At 44.3% G+C, this 18762-nt stretch overlaps 1 protein-coding gene across 5 annotated transcripts in view; it reads right to left on the minus strand.

Annotated features, from left to right (window-relative positions):
- Nucleotides 1-18762, minus strand: part of CXXC1 (CXXC finger protein 1) — a 1961705-nt gene that overhangs the window by 1690152 nt on the left and 252791 nt on the right. For all 5 annotated transcript variants that reach the window (XM_044080389.1, XM_044080388.1, XM_044080386.1 and 2 more), the window contains exon 3: nucleotides 7413-7513. In XM_044080389.1, coding sequence (XP_043936324.1) covers nucleotides 7413-7513 — 101 coding nt within the window. The remainder of the gene's footprint in view (nucleotides 1-7412; nucleotides 7514-18762) is intronic.

Here is an 18762-nt window from a genome sequence, read left to right on the forward strand (position 1 = left end):
GGTGGGAGCTGTGAGGAGCCAGTCGTCCAAATATGGAAACACCTGGAATCCTTGACGTCTCAGGTGAGAAGCTACCACTGCCATGCATTTGGTAAACACCCGGGGGGCAGTGGTGAGACCAAAGGGCAGGGCCCTGAATTGAAAATGACTGGTTCCCAGCCTGAGGCGGAGGAATCTTCTGGAGCGTCTGTTCATTTTTATGTGATAGTACGCATCCTGAAGGTCTATAGAGCACATCCAGTTTCCCTTTCCCAATAGGGGAAGGATGGACTGCAGTGTGACCATCCGAAATCTTGTTTTCTTGACTGACTTGTTCAAGATACTGGGATCCAAAATTGGTCTCCAGTCCCCTGTTTTCTTTGGAACTAAAAAGAACCTGGAGTAGATTCGGATCCTTGCTGGTCTGCTGGAACTGGCTGAATTGCTCTTTTGCAAGCAGCTTTGAAATTTCCAAAGCTGCAAGATCCCTTTGGGGTGGAACATCTGGAAGGGATTTTTGATTGGTTTGGAATGTGAGCGAAGGGAATGGAATAGCCTTGGAAATGATGGACTGTACCCATTTGTCTTGAGTCAGGGATAGCCAGGCTTCTGGGTACAGTGACAATCTTCCCGACTGCCTCGAAGGTGGGCAGTCGGGCAACACCTCAGGGATGCTGAAAGGGCTTATCAGAGAAGGCTTCTCGATTGCCCTGGTTCTGCGGACCCCTCCTGCCTCTAGGGCGGCGTCTACCATTGTTGTTCCCCTTTGCCTCTGGCGGGAACCGACTCTGTCGTCAGGCGAAGTCCCTTGACATTGTTTATGAACCACATTTTCCACTTTTCTGGCCTTTGGGGTAAGGCCTAGAAGGAGTAGAAAAACGGACTCCGGCGGCAGACAGAGTCTTGCCATCTGTCTCGCACCTGGTCAAGGTTTCTTTCACTTGAAGACCAAAGAGAGATGATCCATCAAGCGGGAATTAGTGAATGACGTTTTAAAGGGGTCCATAAAGTTGCATAGCCGCATCCAGGCATGCCTGCGTGAGGCCACACCTGTCCCTGCGGCCCTGCTCGCTCCATCAGCCGCATAAGAGAGGAGGCGCATGGAGGAGTTAGCTATGGAGTTCAGGGTAGCCAGCTGAGTGTTCATCTTGTCTTGAAAACCCGCAGCCATAGGATCCTTCAACATGTCACTCGCTTCTTTGATCAAGTCTCTTTGAAGACGAGTAAAATGGCATAGGTAGTTCAGCGAATGCATAGCAAAGGTCGCTGACGAGAACATCCGCTTCCCGTACCTGTCCATAGACCTAGATTCCTTGTTAGGGGGATGAACAGGCACTGAAGGATCAGCTAGTTCCTTCTTGGTGGCAGCAGCTACCACCATAGCATCCACAGAAACACCTTTTGTGAGAAATTGCTTGTCAGTTGGTGCTGTTATAAATTTTGAAGGTCTCCTGGGGGTAGGGTCCACTGAATCAGGAGCCGTCCAGGCCTTCTTTGCAACCACCTGCATGAGGGGATCAAGGGGGGGGGGGGACACCCAGGAGGTGGAAGGGCGAGAGCCAAACGCCTCAAGATACACAGATTCATCCTCCGAAGGGTTAAGGGCTGGCCAATTTCCCCTCTGTTTCAGGATCTCTAGAATGTCTGCGAAAGAGACATCTTCAGAAGGGGAACGTGGGGAACCCTCGGAATCCTCTAAATCTGTCAGAGGTGACAGACTCAGGTGAGTCTATGTGCTTCCTCTTACACTTTCTCTTCCTAGGGGGCTCCCCTGCCAATTCAGGGAGGCCTCGAAGAGGATGAGATCCCCACAGGGGATTCTTGAGGAGCTGGCTCTCTGCGGTCTGGGATGAGGGAGTGAGTCGGCGTAACCAAAGGCACCAAGAGGGAGGCGGACGGAGCTGACTGTGGAGTCGAACAAGGTTCCAACACACTCCGCATGACCTTGAACGCACCCCTGTCCGGCAGAGCCAGAGGTCCCTGCTCCGAGAAGCTGAGAACCTCCCTCGCCACCGACAGAGATGGCTCCGAGGCCGATGTCGGAGCCGAACTCACCAGCGCCGAAGCACCGAGAGGGAGAGGGGGTCGGACAAGGGTCCGATGCCACTCACCCCTCGGAGCCGACGAGGGAAGCCAGCCGAGATTCTTCAAAGAAGAAATCGGAGCCGGCGATGGAGCGAAGACAATTGTATCGGCTCCGGCGCTACCACAGTCTCGGTCCCGGACGCCCGGCTCGAGCTCAAAGGAGTCGGAGGAGGAATATTTATTGGAACAAGTTGAGGCATCGACTGATGAGTCGGACTCTGGAGCATTTGGGCCAGTGCCTCGGACTTCAAAAGTCTACTCACTACCCTCTGGAGGTCGTGATCTGAGAGCCTCGATGACCTGGAGGAGTGAGATCTGTGGCTCCGTTCAGACAGCAGGGGAGACGTTGGAGCCGAATGAACGGAGCCAAAGGACGGTGACCTCGATCTCTTTCTAGATGTCGGCTCCGATGGTCTGATCGGAGCTGACTCAGGAATCTCTAATGCCTCGGCTCCGGCTGGAGCCGAGGAAACCACAGATACTGCAGTCAAAGACTCATTGGCTCCAGCCGGAGCCGATGAAGCAGTAGGCTTCGAAGCCTTAGGCCTCGACTCTGAAGCTGGAGCCGAGGTCTTGGAAGCCTTAGAAGGTTTCCCCGATGACACAGAAAGGGAACCTTCAGGCTTAATTAAACCCCTCAAAATGAGTTTATTTTTTCTCTCCTGCAGGACTCTAGGGCTGAAGCCATGGCATACAGCACAAGAGTCCTGCAGGTGTAAAGGTCTCAGGCAATACACACAAGAAGTGTGACAGTCTGTCAGAGACATTTTCTGACAGCACGAGTCACACTTCTTGAAGCCTGAGACCTTTGTATCCTTGGACATACTCAAGGAACCGAAGTGTAATCACACACAGAAAACACACACACACAGATTACACTGATAGGGGTTCAAAGGAAATTATTTAAACTAAAGGTAAGTTAAGTTAAAACTCCCTAATCAAACACATACACACCCTAAGGATAGGGAAGGAAGGGCCCGAGGCCTTAGGGAAAGAACTATAAGTTCTTTAGAAAAAGGGGGCTGGATAAAAGGTAGAAGGGATAATATCCACTACACTAAGGGGAAAGAAAAATACACTAAGCTAGCTTAAGTCTAGAGAATTTAAACTAGTCTAACTTTCACTAACCTGGAGCCGGTAGAAAACACACCTCGATCGCTGTAGCGGCAAACGAGATCTGAGGTAACTCACGCCTAGCATTGTGGGATATAAGGGGAGCCTCGAGCCGGTGGAACCAACTCTCGAGCTTTTAGAGTGGCCGAGTCGGAGCTGAGGTCGGCTCCGAACCCATCCAGCAAGAATGAAGGCGAGATAGACAACTTAACATCAGCCTGCTAACTTCTAAAGCTTTGAGGCACCTTCCACATACTCAGACCACTGAAAGCTGAAGAAAATCAGATGGCTTGGTGCCAAGCTCTTCAGTACTTTCATTCCAACTGAAAGGGGGCCAGGGCCCTGACACCTGAAGACATTGTTATGTAAATAAAATACAGTGTCCTCACTGTAGCAACAAAAAAACATACAAAAATAAAGGGGATGATGAGTGAGAGAGAAGCTACTGCAGCAATGATCATTCGAACAGCTACTGTTATGGTAAGTTCACTTAAGCAACTACATTATTTTCATCATGTGAGCAGTGCTGCAGTAGTCTTAGTTATATGGGTACAATACCACAGCTTATACAGTCTGGAAGTGGGGAAGGATCATGGTCCAAGAGTCTGGAAAATGGTCTTAGCAAAGCCTGCTCCAGAAATGAAAATGGAGTGCAGTTTGTAGTGCTTTGTAAACGTATGTACAGAGGAGCAAGTCTAGACTCCATCCCTTTCCAAAAAGACACCAATGAAGCTAAGACCTCATTAGAATGTGCCTTGACCATGCCTGGAATTGGCTTGTTATGCTGATAATAAAAATAAGAAATCGCATAGGACAACCATTTGGAGACTGTCTATTTCAACACAGGTTGTCCTTTTTACCTACCTTCATAAGAAATGAATAAGTGATTAGAATTTCTGTGGAGTTTTAGTTCTGTCAAGATATTACCAAAATTGTCTGTGGACATCCAGAGTATGAAGAATGCCCCCCAAACCCCCTCCCCATTTTTAGGTTCTGGAGAATATTACTTTAGGCATAAGAGAGAGAGTAGTCCGCCAACAAAGATAAAAATGCAGGGTAATGAAGTAAAAATTAGGCAGTGCCACTCCCCCACCCTACCTGTTGTAAACAGATAAATTTAAGGAATGGGTAGAGGAAATTATTCGAGAATTATTAGGGAAGATAGACATTTTTTTCAAAAGTTATAGCTACTGAGTGTGACAAAATTAAAATGGAGTTTAAAATAGGGTAGAAATAAAAGAAAATAGATATGGTTAAGAAGTAAGAACAATTGTTTACAGGGTATGACAAAGGTTAAAAGTATAGCAGAATAAGGGGAATCTCACAGAACATGAAGAGGTGCAACTGCTGAGTGCTAAAGAGAAAATAAGAGACTAACTGGAGAATATGCATGAGTTTATAAAAACTGCTGTTAAGCAACTGTTCTTTTTTGATAATTCCACAACAAAAAACACTCTCTGCACAACAACTTAAGCAATAGAACATAGAAAGGGGTTGTTGTCAAAATCAGGAAGCCTATAACAAAAAAAAAAAATAACCACAAATCCTGTACAGAAATTAGAGATATTTCAGAAATTTGGAAAATCAAGAAAAATTGCAAATGGAAATATTTATGGAAGACTTTCAAGTATGCTATGGTTAGGGGTAGATGAGGCTCTACAAAATTAACAGTTAAAATAAGAGGAGATGAGATGAAAACAAAAACAGTGACGTATAAACCAATCTACAGAAAGTTTCCAGAAAGAGATGGTATTCCTATGCAAGTATGGAAGCTAGAAGAGAAGAAACTGATAAAGAACCGTAATGTTTTAACAGTATTTTAAGAGGAAGGGAATCACCAACATCCTGGAAGAAAGGTGCAGTGTCTGTAATACCTAAAGGCAGTAAAAACCCATCAAACAAAGCTTCATAAATGCTAATTTCAATTTTAAACCATGATTATAAAGTATTGTCTGTAACAGCTAAAACAATGGCAAAGGTATTACCAAAATTGATACATATGAATCAATGTGGTTTTGTGGAGAGCAGGCAAACATTTGAAAACATTAATAGAACAATGATGAGCCAGAGGGAATCAGAATGCAAGAAAATACCACTGTTGTTGGCAGATGTTGATGCATAGAAAGTACTCAATAGAGTAAGCTGGGATTTTAGGAGTAGGACAATGGAAGTGTTTGCATTTCCTGATACAATAACAAGGTTAATTAATAGGACATATGAGGGATCAGAGGCAAAAATTAAAGTGGTAGGTTCATCTCTGATACGTTGTGGCTGAACAGTGGAAACAGGTAGGGGTCTCCTTTTCCCCTTTTTTATTTCCATTATATTTAGAGACACAAGCAAAGAAGATAAGGGACTCAGAAATTCAAGGATAGTTGGCTTTATATGCAGACATAATTACTGTGCACCTGATAAAAACAGAAAAAGATATCTCAGTGTTCTGAAACATTCTGAAACAGTTTCAAGTTTTTTTGGATGTAAACTTCATGGAAGACAAAACAAAAGCTGTAGCTGTAAACTAATCCACACAAATTGCCTCAGCAACATCCACATTTATCATGGGGACACAATTAAAGTATTTAGAAGTAGGAGTTAAAAAGAATTCTGTTAAAAAGAATTCTGTTATGGCAGCTAAGGGTATATGGGAAAAGATTAAAAATACAAAAACTGAGAAATTAAAGTACTTGTTTATGAATATGGACAGCAAGATACAAGCAGTAAAATGTTTTTAGTCCCTTTAGTTTTACATACAGGTCAGGCATATTTTTTTTTATCAACCAGAGGAGAAGTTGCGGACAGTAATTAATGAAGAGATGGACAATTTTTTATGGAACGGGAAGAAGGCAAGGGTCAAGTGGGATAAGTTGATCCTTCCACTACAGCTAGATGGCTTAGGATTAACTGATTTGAGTGGGTATTTTAGAGCTACACAGGTAAGGCTATTATACATAACACAAGCAGAAACTTATAATTCAAAGTGGAAAGGAATTATGATGAAGCAGGGAGGGGATTCAAGAAGTAAGGAGAGAGTAGAATTTTGTATGCATATGCTTAAGGAAAATAACAGCATCCATACAGAATATTATACTCAAACTAACAAAGTATTCTAAAAGCTAAGCTAATACAAAGGATAGAGCATGAAGATTCTGCTTATAGAGATGTCTGGAATTAGGGACACAAATAATAGGCAAATGGAGGAGCTAGTATTTACTAAGAAAACTGGCAAATGAACCAAGGTATTGGGAGCAAATAACTTAGAGAGACAAAGCTAATAAAATGGGAACAGACCAAGACATTTGAACTGCAGACTAGAGACTGCCTTCCCTGTCAGAGATTTAGTTATAAAATAAGTCATGGAAGTTTTTTCCCCCTCCATTTTCCTAGCAACCAAGAAATGTTAGCTGACTGTCGATCCCTGAGAGTGACAGGAAAAGTTCTGAATGGCTTGGTGCCCAGACCTCTGACTTTCTGCAGCTCTACTTGAGCTGTCAAAAGTATAGGCACATTGCTGGTCCCCACAAACGTTTGTACCTGGATGGTTGTTGTATCCTATGCAGGATATAACCTATACAGCTAAGATTACTGCAGCAATGATCAAATGCTGAACATCTTTATGAACCCTGAGGCCTTATCTTTCTCAGTGACTAGAAGGAAACTGACAGAAGGCACTACAGAAAAAGAAAGCAAACAGGAAGCAGAGCACTGCTAAATCTAGCCACAGCAGGCAAAGCATAACACATTTGTAACAGTTAACCCCCCTCCAAAAAACACACACACACACAAAAAAAAAACAGAAGTGCAAATGTGCCATACATAACGGGTACCTGACTGGGAGCAAGAGAGGAATAAATGCTAACTATCTCAATGCCAAAGAAACAACTTTTACTACTGAGAATACTACTACTATGCATACTGCTGCACTCCAAGGTGTTTAAAATGGTGGTACAATTTTTTTCCCCATATGACTTACAGGACCTCTCACCACTGTAGTGGGCCATAGTGCGATGGTATGTAGTCTGATAGTAAAGTGAGTATAGCCCATTCTTAACAGGTACTAGTACATAGATAACTTGGTGATGCTCAGTGTGTTTCATGACTACTTTAGCACATTTTTGCTTTACTTTTAAGAAGGCTGAAGCTAATCGCTGTGCTCTTGAATGACATTACTTCCTGCAGGTACATTTAATGCAAGGTGCAAAAAATAAGACTCAGAGAACACCACCCTCTCTTTGTACCTCGACATAGCTGGCAGTACCATTCCCGGATGACTTTAGCCATCTTCTCTGTGATGTTGATACAGTCCCCATGAAACCATTCATTGCAGTTGTCACAGCCACTAAAGGGAGAAAGAAAAATTAATTATGACACAGGATAATTTAGTCATGGTGCACCACTGCTACGTAATTTCTATGTTTAAACAGCATTAAAAGCTACAGGCAACACCAGACTTGTATGTCAGAATGAAATCAGAACAAGCAAAATAATACAGTACAAATCTAACATTATTAAAACGTTGATTCTTTACTGGTGTTAAAACAAAGTAGTACAACATCTGGTACCTACTGTTAACATTTGATAGCACATGCTGATCACAGCAAGAATATAGTTAAAAAGTTTTTAGTCAAAAGAAAGGAAGAAACAGAAAGTTAAGATCTTGCACTTCAGAGAAATAGATTCCAAATAGTAGGGGTCTCAGGACTGATCGCTGCTGAACACCACTGGTTACAGGTCTGCTGTTGGAGGTGGATTCCTCTATTTTAACTATATGGGTTCTATCAGTTATTTGTTTAATTCATTCATTCGTTTGTTTGCCTTTTATGCATGAAGACCATATGAATCGCCACCATGGCTCATCTGTGGTATGGACATCATCCACGCACCATTAAGCGCTTCTTATTCGAAGCCCAGCATCTTCCCTCAGTAGAGGTGGGCATGCAGTTTTTTTTTTTTTTTTAAGGATTCTGGATGGGATTAAAAACTTAGAGGCAAGCTCCCGCCTTCAAAAAAGCAGGTCAGCAGACACTGCTTCACCATTCATCTTCTTTAGCTGGTTCCTCCAGCTACTGGGCCATTACTCAAACCCAACTTTTTTTTGTCATAATCAGACCTCCATTCCTCTGCTTTGCATAACTGGATCAATTTTTAACAAAGTTAAACTACAAGATGACTTTAATCATAGTATAAAATGATAGAAAGACGTTATGTAGTTAGCATAACATTCAATCTGTGTTGTCCTTTTCATTATTCCTCGACCTGCAGGTTTCAGATCCAACCTGGGATCCAACTCGACCACTTTCAAAAGCTTATGCTCCAAAGCTCAAGCTCCTCCTCTACTCATAAAGCCTCACCCCCCCTTTACCTCAGATCGAGTTTGCTACTATCATGTTACAAATTATACCATAATATACACAATGTACATAAAATCTGAAAATTTACCAAAAAAAGTAGAGAGAGAAAGAAAGTACAGTTTTGTACCTACCATAAATGTAGATGTTCGAGTGTTCACACTGCTGCAGTCATCACACTTGGGTTATCTGCCGCCAGGCGGTCTCGCAGTCGGCCCGAGTTCCAAAGTCTTGGTCTGGCGTCGGTTGCTGTCGCTTCTTCCCTGACGTCAGTGTGACAGGGGTATAAAACAGGCAGCCGATGCCATTTTCTTCAGTTTTTCTTTCCCCAGACGTCAGGTGTCCCCAAACAGGAAGGCAATACATAATCCTAAGTAAATTACATAAGTAGAAAACAATAGCTACAGCTGTAAGCAAATACACCATATAGAAATACATCTTAGAGATTGTATAAACAGGGGGCTATAGATAAAACCCAGGTAAGAAGAGGGGAAGGTGGGAGGGTAACCTGGACTGCAGCAGTGTGAACACTCGAACATCTACATTTATGGTAGGTACAAAACTGTACTATGTTCTTCGTGTTACACTGCTGCAGTCATCACACTTGGGTTGAATCCCAAAGCTAAGGCTGGGTAGTTGGTACTAAACAGGGTTTGGAGAATCTAGTAGGCCCTGCAAAACTGCAGTGGCAAAGCCAGCTCTGGTTTTTGAGTATAGAGGTAAGTGGTAGTGCTTGGTGAAGGTGTGCACTGAACTTTGCAGCTTCAAAAATATCCTTGGTTGATACCCCTCTGAGGAAGGCTGCTGATGTTGCTGTAGCCCTGGTGGAATGAGGCCTAATGTTACCAGGTACAGGTTTCCCATGGTGTGTGTAGCAGAAACGGATACAATGTCATATCCATTTTGAAATGGTCTGTTTTGATATAGGCTTTCCTTGAGATCCTGCAGCATAGGATACAAATAGCTGATCAGATTTTCTGAAAACCTTTGTTTTATCCAAGTAGAAATGTAATTGTCTGTGAATGTCCAAAGAGTGTAGGAGCCTTTCCCCTTTATTCTGTGAGTTTGGATAAAAGGTGGGTAAATGAATGGTTTGGTTTAGAGCCACACTGGATACTACCTTTGGCATAAAGGAAGGGTTAGTTCGTAAAGAGACTCTGTCTTGATGAAAAATGATGAAAGGCTCCACTGCTATTAGGGCCTGTAGCTCTGAGACTCTTCGTGCTGAAGTTATTGCTAGCAGCAGGGCAGTTTTCCATGATAAAAACTGTAAATTAGCTGAAAAAGCTGGCTCGAAGGGCGGTAGTGTAAGTTTTTCCAAAACAAAATTGAGGTCCCAAGTTGGTGTTGGTGCTCTTCAGGGCGGTCTTATGTTCTTAGCCCCTCTGAGGTACTATCTTAATAATAGATGTGAAAAAATAGGAGGATTCGTGTTGTAATGAGCTGAAATAGCTGAAGCGTGGACCTTTATAGATGAAAAGGAAAGGCCTTTGTGCAACATCTCAGTTAAATATTGCAGAATCTGAGGAATATTTGGCACAAGAGGATTTTGGCCTTTAGCCTGGTTCCAGGCGCAGAATCTTTTCCATTTGGCTGAGTAGGCTTTCCTGGTGCTGGGTTTCCTGGCCTCCAGAATGACATCCATAACAGCTGTAGAGAGAAGTGCTGACTGGTTGTTTAGATAATCTGCCATGCAGCCAGATTTAAAGTCTTGAGCTGGCTGTGTACAATCTGATTGTTTTGCTGAGTCAGCAGGTGAGGGATTTGAGGTAAAAATCCATGGTGGGCCTTGAGCCATGTTCCTTAATATTGGATACCAGTGTTGGCGTGGCCAGTCTGGAGCAATGAGTATCATTTGTGTCCTCTCTAATCTGGCTTTTAGCAGCACCTTTGCCAAAAGAGGTAGTGGAGGAAAGGCATACACTGTTAGTGTTTTCCAACTGAATGAGAGGGCGTCCACTTTCCAAGCTAGTGTGTGGTATGTCCTTGTGCAAAACCTTTGCAGTTGGTAGTTTTGGGGGGAGGCAAACAGATCTATGTCTGGGCTCCTCCATTTTTGAGTTATCATTGTGAATACTTGTGGGCCTAGTTTCCACTCATGAGGATCCATGATATTTCTGCTTAGTTCGTCTGCCAATGTATTTTTCTTTCCTGGCAGGAATTGTGCTTGTAGTTGAGCTTGGTAGGTTAGTGCTGTGTTCCACAAGATCACTGCTTGCCTGCATAAGGGCTAGAAATGTGTGCCCCCTTGTTTGTTTATGTACCACATCACTGTGGTGGTATCCGTCTTTATTAGAAGTTGTCCTGGATGTAGGAGGTCCTTGAAAGCTGTTAGGGCATTTTGAACAGCTAGCATCTCTTGTTGATTGATGTGGAGATGCATTTGATCTGCAGACCATTTGCCCTGAATATACTGTCCAACCATGTGTGCTCCCCAGGCGTAATCCGATGCATCTGTTGTCATTGTTTGCCTGGCTGTGGGCAAGGTGAAAGGCTGACCCTTGTTGAGGTGACATGCCTGAGCCCACCATAGAAACTCCTGTTGAAGGCAGGGAATTAGTGGTATTACTGTTTCCAAGCTGTGGCTGTGTTGAGTCCATACGCTTTTCAGGTACCATTGTAATTTCCTCATATGCAGTTTGGCATATGGTATTAGTAGAATGCAAGATGCCATGAATCCCAAGACCTGCAGAAATTTTTCTTGCAGGGTGTTGGGTCTTTGTTGCCATCATTTTGAAGTATTGAGTCAGTTGTCCTTGCTTGTCTGGCGTGAGATAAGCCATCTGGGCCGTTGTATTTAAGCTGGCACCCAGGAATATTATGTCTTGTGAGGGCACTAGTTTTGACTTCTTTTCGTTTACTGTGTACCCTAGGCAAAGTACAGTTTTGTACCTACCATAAATGTAGATGTCCGATAGGAATGCATCTGCAGTCCTTACAAATGGGTAGTCCTGTCGTCAGGCAGCCCTTGGTCGGCGGATTCAAAGTCTGGGTCTGGCTTCGGCTGGTGTCGCACTTCACCCGACGTCATCGCTGCAGTTTTTCGGGTATAAAGGCATCAGCCGACGCCATTTTCCTCAGTGTTTCTTGCCCCAGATGCCAGGTGCCCTCTTGGATGGCTAAATTTGTATAAATGCCAATGTTTCCAAATAGTAGAGAGCAAACACATAAAATAAGCATGTATGTACAAATATACAAACAAATACACCATAATAAATCCCCCCCAAGCTAGCTGAAGGATGGCAAATACCCTAGGAGTACCACAGAGGGGAAGGTGGGTGGGTAATCCTGACTGCAGATGCATTCCTATCGGACATCTACATTTATGGTAGGTACAAAACTGTACTATGTCCTTCAAGGATGCATCTGCAGTCCTTACAAATGGGTAGAATACCACAGCTAAACTAGGGGAGGAGGAAAAAAGGAGAGATTATGGTGTAGTTAGGATCCCTTGCAAAACAGCAGTGGCAAAATCTGCTCGTGATCTAGAGTATAAAGGTAAATTGTAATGCTTGGCAAATGTATGCACGGAGGTCCAAGTAGCAGCCTCTATAATGTCCTTGGTAGCCACTCCTCGTGAGAAAGCTGTGGTAGTGGCTGTAGCCCTTGTGGAGTGAGGCCTGATGTTCTCTGGAGTTTTCTTTCCATGGTAGGAGTAACAAAATCTAATGCAATTTCCTATCCATTTGGAGATGGTCTGTTTTGAAATTGGTTTTCCTTCCTTTCCTGATGCATATGCTACCAGAAGCTGGTCAGTTTTTCTATTGGACTTGGTCCTGTCCAGGTAGTAGCGTAATTGTCTATGTACATCCAAGGTATGCAAGAGTCTTTCTCCCCTGTTCCGTGGGTTGGGGAAGAATGTAGGTAGGTGGATAGCCTGATTTAAAGACACTCTGGATACCACCTTAGGCATAAATGTAGGATTTGTTGTCATGGACACTCTATCTTGATGGAAGATCAGGAAGGGTTGCACTGCCATTAATGCCTGTAGTTCAGAGACCCTTCTTGCTGAGGTGATTGCCAGTAGGAAAGCAGTCTTCCAGGATAAGTATTGTAATTCTGCTGTTGCTGCTGGTTCGAAAGGGGGAAGTGTCAATTTTTCTAGCACAAAGTTCAAGTCCCATGCTGGCAATGGGGGTTTCCTGGGAGGTTTTACATTTTTAATTCCTCTCAGAAACTGTCTGAGCAGAGGATGAGAGAAGACAGGAGGATCCAAGCTGTATTCTGCTGAAATAGCTGATGCATGTATCTTGATGGAAGAATAGGACAGGCCTGTATGGAAGAGCTCTGCCAAGTACTCCAGGATGTTGGCTATGTTTACCAGTGCCACATCTTCTCCCTTTGCAGTACTCCAAATGAGATCTCTTTTCCATTTTGCTGCATAATTCTTTCTTGTTGAAGGTCTACGAGCCTCAAGGATTATGTCTTTAACCCTTTGGGATAAATTTGGGTTAATTGCTCTTATGTAATGTTCCAGGCAGTTAGCTGCAGAGTTTTCAGGTTTGGATGCAGGATGTTGTAGTTGTTCTGTGTTAACAGTAATGGGATCAGGGGTAGTGTCCATATTTGTTCCCGAGACATGCTCCTCAGCAAAGGGTACCAATGTTGTCTTGGCCAGTCTGGAGCTATCAGAATGATCCTTGGACGTTCCTCTTTGATCTTCAAAAGCACCTTGTGCATCAAAGGAAGTGGTGGGAATGCGTATGCTGTCAGGTTTTCCAACTGAAAGATAGGGAGTCCACCTTCCAAGCAAGTGGGTGGTACGTCCTTGTGCAGAATTTCTTTAGCTGGTGATTGAGTGGGGATGCAAATAAGTCTATTTGTGGTAATCCCCATTCTCTTGTGATGGCTTTGAAGATGTCGGATGCAGCATCCATTCGTGGGCATCTGTGGTAGTTCTGCTTAATATGTCTGCTAGAATGTTTTCTTTTCCGGTACAAAATTGCTTGTAACTGAATGTTGTAGCTCAGAGCCACATCCCATAGGTCCAGTGCCAGCCGGCATAGAGGATATGAATGTGTGCCTCCCTGTTTGTTGATGTACCACATAACTGTGGTGTTGTCTGTCCTTATCATCAATTGACCTTCTTGGAGAAATGGTCTGAATGACTGGATTGCCAATTTTACTGCCAGCATTTCCTTTAGATTTATGTGCAGGCGCAGCTGGTCTTGAGTCCATAAGCCTTGTATGCACTTGCCAGCATGTGTGCCCCAACCGAGGTCTGAGGCATCTGTCGTGATGGTTTGGCTTGGTTGACTGTTGCAGAAGGGCAATCCTGTGTTTGATTGACAGGCCTGAGCCCACCATAGGAACTCTTGCTTCAGGCATGGGATTATTGGAATTTTGGTTTCTAGGCTGTGCTTGTGTTGGGACCACAAATTCTTTAGGTACCACTGTAGCTTTCTCATATGCAGTCTGGCATGAGGGACCAGAATTATGCAGGATGCCATGAAGCCTAGGGCTTGTAGTACTTTTCTTGCAGTTAGATGGTTCTGCTTTGTTAATGCCAAGAAGTAGAGAGGTAGTTGCTCTTTCTTTTCTGCAGTTAGGAATGCCATTTGTTTTGATGTGTCCAGCTCTGCACCCAGAAAGGTTATTCTTTGGGATAGAATCAGCCTTGACTTTTTTATATTGACTGTATATCCCAGGGTTTGCAGCAGGTAAATGACTCTTTGTAAGTCTTCTGTTAGCTTGCTTTTGTTGTCCGCTTGTATCAGGCAGTCGTCCAGGTAGGGATAAATTTGGATCCCCTGAAGTCTGCAATGAGCAATTACTGATGCCAGGCATTTCGTGAACACTCTGGGCGCAGTAGATAAGCCAAAGGGCAATGCTGAGAATTGATAATGCTCGAATCCTGCAAGAAATCTGAGGTATCTTCTGCAAATTGGTCGTATGGGGACGTGCAGGTATGCCTCCTTGAGATCTAGAGTTACCAGCCAAGACTCCTTGCCCAGCATGGGAAGAAGCTGCTGTAGGGTCAGCATTTTGAATTTTGGAACAATGAGGAATGTGTTTAAAGCGGACAGGTCGAGAATAGGCCTCCATTTGCTCTCTTTTCTTGGTACCAGGAAGAGTCTGGAGTAAAATCCCTTTCCTTGTTCCATAGATGGTACCTTTTCCACAGCTCTCATTCTTAATAGTTGAGATATTTGCTTTAGAGCTTCTGCCCTTTGAGTAGGTGACAGGTTTGGCATTCCTCTCTTTCCTGGTAGAGTATGGAAATGGAACCTGTAACCTTGGTCTATAGTTTGCAAAATCCATTTTCCCTTGTGATGCAATGCCAGTTCTTTGAAAATAAGGTTAGCTTTCCGCCTAAGGGTGCTTCCAGTTGTTCCCTGGTAGGTGGTGCCACAGCCAAGTCACTGTGATTGTGTTGTTGTAGTGGTGGTGGCTGCATCCGTGCCTCGCTGGTTGTTACCTTGCCACTGGCGTCCCCTGTAGGCACCCCTGGATTGGTTTCTGCCTCTTGAACGCCTATTCCTGCCTCTCTGTGTCTTAGAGGAGTCCGGAAAGGACCAATTCTTGGAGGGCCAGTTCCTGCTAAACCTTGGAGGTTGAACCTGTAAGAAATCTTTCACTGTTTGTACAGATTTCGCCTTCTCTTCCATCTTTTTTAGTACCTGCTGTATTGTGGAACCAAATAAATTGACCTTGTCCATGGGTGCATCCAAAAGCTTTGATTTGACATGGTCTGGTAATGCCTGCTCTTTCAACCATGCATGTCTCCTGATAACTGTGCCAGTCATGGCTGATCTAAAGGAAGCCTCCAGTGCATCCTAGCCACATTTTAAAGAATGGTTACTAACCTGCTGTATGTTATGTACCATTTCCTGAACATATTTTTTATCTAAAGATTCTTCAGAGGACAGCTTTTTAGTTAACTGGTCAAGCATAAACTCTTGATATTGAATCATATGAAATTGGCAGTTCAAAGCCCTAGCTGACAAAGTAGCAGAGGTGTAAACTTTTTTACCCCATCTCTCTAAGGACCTGGATTCCCTTTCAGAGGGAGGGGTTTTAGTAGATGTAGTTGCTACAGCTTTAGGGCCCTGGGTGATAGTCTCTGGATCTGCAAAAGGAGCCTTGTATAAATGGTGATGAGTGTCCGGGACCCTGTAGAACCTATCGGGCTTAGCAGGGGCCGGAGGTAATGAATCAGGAGCAGTGCAAGCATCATTAAATGCATCATCTACAACAGAAAGAACTGGAGGTATAGCTAAAGGCCTATGTTGTGGCAAATGTAGAAAGGTTCTAAGCCTTTTTCTGGAGTCTGAGAAATCTTGGCCCTGCCACTGAAATTGTTCCCTCATAGCATGCAAGGTTTCCCCAAAGGAAAATTCCTCAGGTGGAGAGGCTGAAGGAATGGACTCTTCAGCATCAGAGTCTTCGTAAGGGGAATAAGGAGCCTCAGGAGGGTCTGTATGTTCTGAGTCATCAGAGGAATCATCTGTGGATACTGGCTCAGGGGGCTCTGCTCTAGGCCTCTTCTCTGGAGGTGGATGAGAGGTCCTGTCTGGATGAGGCTGGGATCCACGAATTAAAGAAATGAGATCCTCAGCCAAAGAAAGCATATGGGAACTGGTGCTGGGCCTGTGAGAGGGGGGTCTGGCAGGCACCGTTTTTGAAGCTTTGGCTGCTTTAGCCCTGGCAAAGGCCTTAATAGACATGGCTGCAGGAGGCCTAGCAGCTCCACGTGCAGGGGTTGAAATATCCAAGGGAATAGTGTCTGATAATTCCTGAGAAACCGCAACAGAAGGTTGGATTTCAGAAGCCGATTCTACCAGGTTAGAAGAGGCCTCGGTAGAAGGCATGGTTTCGGCTGAAGAAAGAACAGCTTGCTCGGTTTCGGACGAAACCGAGACACTCATGTTTGCTTAACCGCGTTTTGCGAAACCGCGGACCGCGAGTGTCGGTCCTTTCTTTCGTTTTGGTAATTTGTGTAGTCGGAGGATCCGGCGGCATAATATAGGCAAAATCAGAGCGAAAAACTGCTCAGCAAACTCCGACCGGCGTCTAAGCGTCCGTCGGTTAAAAAGCACAGGCTAGACAAGCTGCTACGTCGTGGTCTGGGCCTAAACAAGGTAAGCAGTAGGAGTGGAAATCTTTATGAGGTATTTGTTTCCCACAAGTTAAACAGTTATTCACTTTTTCTGACATCGGCTGAGGCAAGAAAGAGTCCCCAACGGGTACTTAGCTTTAGAAGTCTTCGAAGTAGTATTCGGTAGTAGTAATCTCTGGATCTGACCGACCGGCACTTGCGAACAGCTTCTGCTTCGGGCGCCACGCGGCAAGAAAGACTGAGGAAAATGGCGTCGGCTGATGCCTTTATACCCGAAAAACTGCAGCGATGACGTCGGGTGAAGTGCGACACCAGCCGAAGCCAGACCCAGACTTTGGAATCCGGCCGACCGAAGGGCTGCCTGACGACAGGACTACCCATTTGTAAGGACTGCAGATGCATCCTTGAAGGACATCTTAGTAGGTTTTTTTACAAATGCCAGATATTTTAAAAGAATGTCCTTGCTGTCTGCTTGAATAAGGCAGTTGTCCAGGTATGGACAGATTTGGATTCCTCTTTGTCTGCAGTATGCAATTACTGGTGCCAGACATTTTGTGAAGACCCTGGGCGCAGTAGATAAGCCAAAGGGCAGTGCAGAGAATTGGTAATGAGTTGTACCTGCTATAAATCGGAGGTATCTTCTTCAATTTTGTCTGATAGGGACATGCAGGTATGCCTCTGAGGTCCAACGTTACTAGCCAAGCCTTTTTGCCCAGCATGGGAAGAAGTTGCTGTAGTGTGAGCATCTTGAATTTGGGTACTTCCAGGTATGTGTTTAGAATTGAAAGGTCCAGAATGGATCTCCAGGCTTTGTCCTTTCTGGGAACCAGAAAGAGTCTTGAGTAAAATCCTTGCCCTTGCTCCTGTGTAGGAACCTGTTGAATGGCTCTCATGTCCATGAGTGCTGTAATTTGTCTTTGACCCTCTGCCCATTGATTTGATGGCAGGTTTGGCATTCCTTTTATCCTTGGTAAAGTGTGAAAGTGGAACCTGTATCCTTGAGTTACAATATTTAGGACCCATTTGTCTTTTGTGATGATGTGCCAATTGTCTGCACAGAGTGCAAGTTTTCCTCCCAAGGGAGCTACCAAGAGTGATTTGCTTGGCAGTCTGAGGGGTAATTCATTGTGATTGTCTTCTGATAGTTTGAGACCTGTCTTCTCCTCCTTTCTGGGTTGTGGCACCCCATTGTCGTGGCTTGTAAGAGCCTTGTGGGTGACCTCTGCCCCTTGGGCATCTGTATTTACCCCTCTGTGGTCTGTCAGAAGTTGGAAAGGACCAGTTCTTGGTTGGCCAATTTCTGCTGGAGCGAGGGGGTTGAACTTGTAAAAAAATCCTTAACCGTCTGGATAGATTTTGCCTTATCCTCCATTTTCTTTAAAACCTCTTCTGCTTTCACACCAAACATCCTGCTGTAAGGGTGCATCCAATAACTTTGCTTTAACATGATCAGGTAAAGTTTGTTCTTTTAACCAAGCATGCCTACGAATGACAGACACTGTTACAGCTGCTCTGCAAGAAGCTTCCAATTAATCAAATCCACATTGCAAAGTATGTTTTCCCACTTGTTCTGCTGCATGCAACAAATCTTGCATTTCCTTGTAATCAGGCTGCGCTGTATGTGTGCTCATTTTTTGTTTTAATTGAGACATCAAATATTGTTGATATTTCAGCATGTGAAACTGGCAATTTAAGGCCCTCATAGCTAGAGTGGCTGAGGTATATACTTTCTTTCCCCGCCTGTCTAGTGCTCTAGAATCCCTTCCAGACGGTACAGGATTTTTAGCAATAGAGGCTTTAACCCCTTTGGGACCCTGGGAAATGGTTTCTGGGTCAGCAACAGGGCTTTTATATAGGAATTTATGTGAGTCAGGGACTTTGTACTATCTGTCTGGTTTGGCTGGTGCAGGAGGTAATGAATCTGGGTTGAGGCTAGATTCTGAATAAACATCATCCACAATGTCTAACACAGGTGGAATAGCAAGGGGTCTGTGCTGGGGTAGTAAGAGGAACTCTCTGAGCCTTTTCTTAGAATCAGAGTAATCCTGGCCTTCCCAGTGGAAATGTTCCCTCATGGTATGTAAAGTTTCCCCCAAAGAGTAGTCTTCTGGGGGAGATGCTGAAGGAATAGACTCTTCAGCATCAGAGTCTTCATAAGGGGGAAAAGTACTTCTGTTCCTC

This window comes from Protopterus annectens, chromosome 8.part0 (assembly GCF_019279795.1).
Source record: "Protopterus annectens isolate FY-2018-M chromosome 8.part0, PAN1.0, whole genome shotgun sequence".
NCBI classification, from domain to species: Eukaryota; Metazoa; Chordata; order Ceratodontiformes; family Protopteridae; genus Protopterus; species Protopterus annectens.